We start from the raw sequence: 7,836 nt of genomic DNA on the forward strand, positions 1-7,836 counted from the left end.
TGTAGGACCTTGTCTCTCCTTTGGCTAGAACGGCCCCCCACAGCATAGTCCTGAAGCATCACACATCAACTCAAACGGCTTTGACCAATCGGGTGTGATAATAATAGGAGCTTCGACTAGCTTTTTCTTCAACAATTCAAATGCCTCAAGGCATTTCCCATCAAAGACGAACTTGGCATCCTTTTCAAGCAAGTTGCAAAGTGGCTTTGCAATCTTTGAAAAATCTTTTATAAACGTCGGTAGAATCCGCATGACCAAGGAAACTACGGATGCCCTTCACATTCGTTGGGGGAGGTAACTTCGAGATCACATCAATCTTCGCCTTATCCATCTCCAACCCCAACTCCGACACCTTGTGTCCCAACACTATGCCTCTTTGACCATAATTGACACTTTTCCCAATTTAGCACGAGATTTGACTCCTCACATCTTTGTAGGACCCGTCTCAAGTTTTCTAAGCAAAAGTCAAATGAGGATCCAAAGACGGAGAAATCATCCATGAAGATCTCCATGATATCTTCATTCATATCGGAAAAAATTGCCATCATGCAACGTTGGAATGTAGCCGGTGCATTACACAAACCAAAAGGCATCCGGCGGAAGGCATAAGTTCCAATAGGACATGTGAATGTCGTCTTTTCCTGATCTTCCGGGGCAATTGCAATCTGATTGTACCCGAATATCCATCTAGAAAACAATAATGGGAATAACCCGCAATCCTATCGAGCAACTGATCCAGAAATGGCAACGGGAAGTGATCTTTTCTCGTCGCCGTGTTCAACTTTCTATAATCCATGCACACTCTCCATGAGTTCACCAATCGAGTTGCCAAAACTTCATTCTTCTCATTGACAGTCACGGTTATTCCCCTTTCTTTGGTACACATTGCACGGGCTAACCCACTCACTATCGGAAATGGGATAGATCATCCCATATTTCAACAATTTCTTCACTTCTTTTTCAACCACTTCTTGCATAAGTGGGTTCAACCTCCTTTGTCTCTCTCTTACCGGCTTAGCTCCATCTTCCATCAAGATTTTATGCATGCATATTGCGGGGCTAATTCCTTTGATGTCGGCAATGGACCAACCTAGAGCTTTCTTGTGTGACTTCAGTAGCTCTATCAACTTCAATTCTTCTTCATCATTCAACATCGCCGATATCACAACCGGTAAAGATTCATTCTCACCAAGGAATGCGTATTTCAGATTTGTCGGGAGTGGCTTCAATTCTAGCTTTGGTGGTACTTCAATTGAAGGCTGCACATCCGCCACGAAAGTATCCACCACACATTCATTCTCGAGACTTGGTTGATCAATTTGAGCATCCTCACTTTCATCAAAATCAAAATCAACTTTAATTGTCGAACCAAAGTCTCTTTCCAAGCTCCTTATCATAAACGCTTCCTTCTATACTTGCCGAGCAACGCATCTTGTCAAAGATACACTTGTCGAGGACATCAACTCTAAAGCACGCTTTTGCATCACTAGGATGCTTCATCGCTTTCTCCACATTAATGGTCACTTGCTCACCATTAATTCTAAACGTGACTGAGTTGTCCTTTGCTCCTAGCAACACGTCCCCTGTGGCAAGAAACGGTCTGCCAAACAGAATTGGCACCTCTTTGTCCTCAGGCATATCCAATACTATGAAATCAACGGGGATGACGAACTTGTCTACCTTGACCAAGACATCCTCTACTATTCCTGTGGGCTTCACAATGGAGTGATCAGCCAATTGTAGAGCAATGTCGATGGGCTCCATTCTGTTCTCCAGTCCAATGGCACGTGCTGTTTTCAACGCCATCAGTGAGATCCCCGATCCTTGATCCAATAGACATTTGGTGAAAATTGTGTTGCCTATCTCACAAGGAATCACACAACTTCCCGGATCCCTCTTCTTCATGGGCATCATTCCCGAAATCAGTTGTGAGCAATTCATGCTCAATGCCACTATTCCCTCGTCTTGAAGTTTCTCCTTGTTTGCCATCATGTCCTTGAAGAACTTGGAGAACTTGGGGAAATTAGTGAAGAGGTCCACCAACGATACATCCACATTCACTTTTCGAATCACGTTCATCATCCACTCGAAGCTTTTCTCCTTTGGAGCTCTCTTCTTCCTCTTCGGTGGATATGGTGGAGGAGGAATGTGATCAGGGAAGTTGAACTTGCTTTTCGGGTCTAATGCCGGACTTGTCATCAGCTGTCCCTTTGATCCCATCTCTACTTTCTGCTTTCCCTTCTTTTCTGCCAAAAACTTCTCGCTTAACTCGGATTCTACACCATTTTCCTTGCTGCCGGATGCAGCCTGTTCTTGACCATGTTGGGCACCCTGCACCAACGCGGGACTTCCCTTACATGCCTCGTCCGCCCCTGCGTGCGAGGAATGCAAGCCTAACATCTCATCCGCCCCTGCGTGTGAGATGCCGGAAGTACCTTGGCCGTCCATTGATGGTGTCGAATCCAACTCACGACCACTTCTCAAGACCACTGCCTTACACTGTTCATTGCCTCTCGGATTAGGTACGGTATTGCTCGGGATGGTGTTAGGAATCCTCGTGTGTGATGCCGTGGCAAGCTGCCCTATCTGCGTCTCAAGATTCCTCATTGTCGCATCCATCTGCCCAAACTTTTCCACCGTCCTTTCCTTGAAATTTTCGTTCTCCTTTTGACTCTTAGTCATGAAAGAGAGAATCTGCCCCAACTGATCCTCGACGGTTGGCTTCTTCTCATAACCCGGCGGTTGAGTGTTGTTCCTCCATTGATTTCCCGAGTTGTTGCTAGGACCAGCCTGATTCCATCCCGTTTGTTGAGGCCTCCAATTTTGCTGATTGTTGTATTGGTTGCCCTGATTGAACCCTTGGCGATTGTTGCCAATATAGTTCACATCTTCCACAGGTGGTCCTTGAAGACTTGGGCACTGATCAGTATGATGCCCCCTTGGCACAACCCACATCTCATCACCGTCACAGCTTGGGGTTGAGGAGTCAGTTGAAGAGATTTAACTGCCTTTGTCATCGACGACATTTGAGTGCTAATGTCCGCCAGTTGAGCCTCAATTGCGGTCACTCTTTCCGCATCCTTTGTAGCACCAAATGTATCTCCTGCTCTATCAGCCCCTCGCCTTGGATTGTGCCAATTCCGTTGATTGTTGGCCAGCCTTTGAAACAAAGCCCTCACCTCATCGTGAGTTAGATCATCTAGGTTCCCATTCGAACCTGCAGTCACCAATCCCGTGCCTTCACTGTTGAGTCCCTTGTAGAATTTCAAAAGGTCATGCCCCGGAGCTAGTCCGTGACTTGGGCATTTCCTTATCAATTCCGTGAATCTCTTCCATGCTTCCGCGAAGGACTCGTCATACTTCTGTCGGAAAGAGGTGATCTCCTCTCTCAACTTCTCAATCTTCATAGGAGAATTGTATTCCAAGAGGAACAACGTCTTCAACTCTTGGAACGTTGCTATGTTGTAGCCCGGGAGTGAGTCATACCACGCTCTTGCCTTCTCCCTCAATGAGAATGGAAATAAGGCCCTCTTAATCCGATGATGCTCCACATTTGGAGGTCTATGAGAATTTGTCAGCTCGTAGAAGGCATTCAAATGACTCACCGGATCTTCATCATCCCGTCCATGGAAAAGATTTCCTCCATTCACCAAACTGATGTAGTGAGGTGGAATGTTGACGTTGTCATTTGCGTAGGCACACTCCCCTGGGTACTCAATTCCCGATCTCAGAGTGTCGCCAAACCTCACCACGGGTGGTGGAATCTCATTGTTATCTGCCATTGATTCACCGTCTGAATCCTGATCCCTTTCTTCACCAAAGAGTCGGTTACTCCTGAATGGACTCGAATAGTCCGGGAAGATCTCAAACTCTGACCCTCTAACCTACTTCTTCTTTGATAACAGAGTAGTCCAAACGGTGGTGTACCCTGTGATCGCGTGTGCATTCACTTTTTTTTTTTTTTTTTTTTAAACCTACACAACAGAAAATACACCAAACACAAGCACAATATATTTCCTATTACCGAAAGCGAGACCTCTCGACAACTTCGGGGTAAGTACTATGAAATGTGTGTGCTTAAGTGAAAAACTAAACTACCTAAACTAAGAGTTAAAAGATGTCACCTAGAAAATATACTCCTTCGTCTTCAAGTCCAGACGCGGTAGATGGCTATCACCTCCAAGAACACGAAATGAGTACCTACAAAAATAAGAGAAAGATCAAAATAAAAATAAACAAAACACAAACTAGAAGTTAAACAATCTATTGCCTTCCCCGGCAACGGCGCCAAAACTTGATGTGTAATTTTAGAGCTTAGATATTATATGCGAGATCACATCAAGTTTAATTAATTAACTCTAATATTACAGCAATACTGCAAGGATACAGTGTCGATTGTAATACTTCGAGTGTCGATCCACAGGGAAGGAATTGATTATTTAATTCTAAAACAAAGAAAAGACATACAAAAAGATGATTTGTTTTGAAGATTTTGATTTCCAAAAGTTGAAGACAAAAAACAATTACAAGTTAACTAGGAAACTTTTCAAATAGGAGAAAGACGTCACTCCAAGTTGCTCACGAGGCTTGTATTATTCTACACCTTTAACAATGAAACATACGAAGGGATTAAAACATCTACCTAATCACGTACACTGAACATGTTTGTGACGTATAATTCACAGTCAGCTGAACACTTGTTCCATGAATTAATTTTCAAAGATATTAAATTCCTGCGGAAGCGCGGGAATACAAGATCCTCTACTATAATCTCCTACTTAATCCACTATCAAATTATCCTCTGAACAATTCTAATTCGATAGCAATCCAACAATTAATCATTCCTAAACTATGTTAAAGAGACAATAGCATAAGAATAAACATCACTATATTATTAGCCAAAAGACATAGTGAATAGATATTGAGCACATTGTTGGACACAAACATATGAAATCAATGGTGTAAAAACATCCATACAAGCCTAGATTACAACTTGGAGCACATAGGGAGCTTAGCCTAAACACATGGTAATATTTGCAATAAAAACCTATGAAGCATGCTCTCGTGAGTGGAATTGGAGTATGGAGAACGGATCGTCGGAATGTGGACGGAGTTCTTTGAATCGTCGCCACCAAAGTCCACCTTTTCGTCTACTCTCTATTTTCTTTTCAATAATTAATGCTCTCCATTCACGTCACCTTACTCTCTCTCCCCACCTTTTTTCTTTTTCCTAATCCTCCTGCAACCTTCTGAACTTTTTTCCTTTCCCTGAACTCTTGACAAAACTGTCGAAAAACTGCTATTCAGCAGTTGAGACACGGATGCAAAAATCAAAGGTATAAAGCCCGACTGAAGTGCTACTGGATATCGTGGGAAACGCCCGAAATTTTTGTGATGTCATAAGCATAACTTTCTGGACTCCTCATGCATCAAACATTTCACGTGTGTGCTATTCTGACGCATTCCAGCTTCCAACACTACACTCAAAGTGAGTTACAATTAACATAGAAATGTTTAGTCTACGGGGGAAGGTATAGGAAATATGCTTCGCATCATCTTCGCACGTCGTTTAAGACCAAATCAAGGAACTTTTCGGCTAAGGAAATAGCTTTTGAGGTGGGCATTCTTTTGAATGTGTCTTTTAGCATGAAAATGTGGAAATTTATATACTTGTTTGTCATGCCATGTTTTGCTTTTATAAATACCTATCTGTTTGGCTATGCCAATTATGTTAAATCGAATTCGGGTCCCAGTAGGGCCGCAAACCCTACTCGGACTAGTGTACACATATGGGATCGTGAGCTAGCTTTCGAGTTGTCGATCCAGTGACCGTCATGGAATGTGGCCACATTCCCGGTTCACATACGTTCAGATATGGTGTCTAGTCATGTGATTGCGCAATCAATTTTATGAAATTAAAGGAATTTTAGTGGCTCGGGCCTTTTAAATAAAACCTCGTGTTCACTCAACTGTGGCTGACAAAACTTAAATGGAACTTATATTTTTGGCACTATGTCCACTGTGTATATTAAATACTCAGCCCTGCATGTTTCCTTTCTAACGTGCAGGTTGAATGCGAACGAGGAGGCGAAGGTGTTGAGAAATGGTATTAATAAGTAGCAATATGTATCCCAAAGAAGTGTGTCTTCACACATACTTCTTTGTCTTGGTCTCTTCCGATGCATTAGGAATTTTGTACTAGGAGCTTATAAACCTAGATAACTTACTCTGATTTTTATCATGCCACGTATCACTTTCGTTTTTCAAAAACTAATGTTTGAACTTGACTTTCCACTTATGCTTACCCTTTTATCTTCACGTTTTTTTAGTCACGATATGTCCACACTCACTATCACTAGTAAAATGTGGTCGTGACATTAATTTACTGTATAATATTGATGGTAAGTTTTGTATAGATTGAGAATAAAAATGAGGGGACACTCTATAGCTAGTTTCGGTGAGTTTTCAATTATAAGTTTTTTGAATATAAAATGTTTCAAAAGAACTCTTTGACTCTATAAAGTATTAAAATGTGGTATATGTCTAATACTAATAATATCAGATATTATCTGGATTAACGGGTATACCCGCTTCCCGCAAGACTCTAAACCACACTACCTAATCCGCCCCATTTCCCGTTATCATCGGATAACGGATACCCGATACTCGTAGAGTAGCAGGTTGAGATGGAAATTATCTATTACCCCTCTACCCAATTTGCCTCAGCTAATTGTCACAAGTGTTCTTAAATTTAGAGAGTATTAGTAAGTTATTAGAGTCATTTTCCTTTCAAGCGATTGATTTGTTCTGAATAGCACTAAGTAAGTCGGGTTACAAACATTTTTTTATGTGATTAACGACAAAGGGCCCAATTTGCAGCGTTATTTAATTTTGTTTTCTATATATTGTGTAGAAATTTCAAACCCACTAATAATGACCACATTTTTTTGCTCAAATTATACTCAAAACAGCAAAGCTCTAAACTTTTTTATATAAACGGTCAAAATTGAATCGTAGCTTATTGCATAACCAAGGCTAAATATACACCTTAAGATATGTCAATCCATTATACAAGTAATTTTAAAATAATCAACAATTGCCAAATGATCATAGAGTTATTGATAAGTCATATTGACATGTAAACGGTCAAAATTGAATCGTAGCTTATTGCATAACCAAGGCTAAATATACACCTTAAGATATGTCAATCCATTATACAAGTAATTTTAAAATAATCAACAATAGCCAAATGATCATAGAGTTATGAGTAAGTCATATGGAGTATTTTAAATTGATAACCGACAAATATGTCTAATACCCTACATTATAGAAGTTAATACAAAACATTATGCAAAGATGAAGCGGAAACCATTGAGCACCTTTTCTTCTATTGTAAGCTCAATAGCATCTTTTGGTGTTTTTGCTGTGAAAGGTGGAATCTATCCACCTGTCTACCTAAGGAACCAAGAATGTGCTATCTTTCTTAGATGGGGGCTCCATTCCGGTAGTTTGATAAGAAAATATGGATGTCAATGTTCTATGTTGTCTCGTGGTCAATTTGGGATATAAGAAACAAGGTCGTGTTTCATGGTTCAAGCCTAATTGGGAATTCGAGAAGAAGAGGCTCTTATGGCTGCTTGGTCTGTGGATACGTGGATGGTGTTGGGACTTTCTATTCTCTCCAGAACAAGTGATGGATAACCTACACAACATTAGAGGATGGTTGGAACCAAAGCGTGCACGGAAGAAGAATCTCATTTTCTCAAAGTAAGTGGCACGGAGTGGAACACACAGAGAGCGAGACTACGATGTCCATGTGGGATTAGCTTTCTTCCT

General features: G+C 41.2%; 1 protein-coding gene and 1 non-coding gene across 2 annotated transcripts; one reads left to right on the forward strand and one right to left on the reverse strand.

Annotated features, from left to right (window-relative positions):
* Positions 1-1,010: 1,010 nt before the first annotated feature.
* Positions 1,011-3,782, reverse strand: LOC121789468 (the record flags this gene model as incomplete). The annotated part of the gene is made up of 4 exons (XM_042187924.1): positions 2,964-3,782; positions 2,436-2,919; positions 1,448-2,246; positions 1,011-1,332 (listed from the first exon to the last, which is right to left on the reverse strand). Coding segments are annotated over exons 1-4 (2,424 nt in total), but the record flags the coding sequence as incomplete, so codon positions are not given.
* Positions 3,289-3,395, forward strand: LOC121789470. The gene has a single exon (XR_006048051.1). It is a non-coding gene; the product is annotated as a small nucleolar RNA R71 (small nucleolar RNA).
* Positions 3,783-7,836: the final 4,054 nt, after the last annotated feature.

The sequence above is a fragment of the Salvia splendens genome, unplaced genomic scaffold (genome assembly GCF_004379255.2).
Source record: "Salvia splendens isolate huo1 unplaced genomic scaffold, SspV2 ctg248, whole genome shotgun sequence".
NCBI lineage: Eukaryota > Viridiplantae > Streptophyta > Magnoliopsida > Lamiales > Lamiaceae > Salvia > Salvia splendens.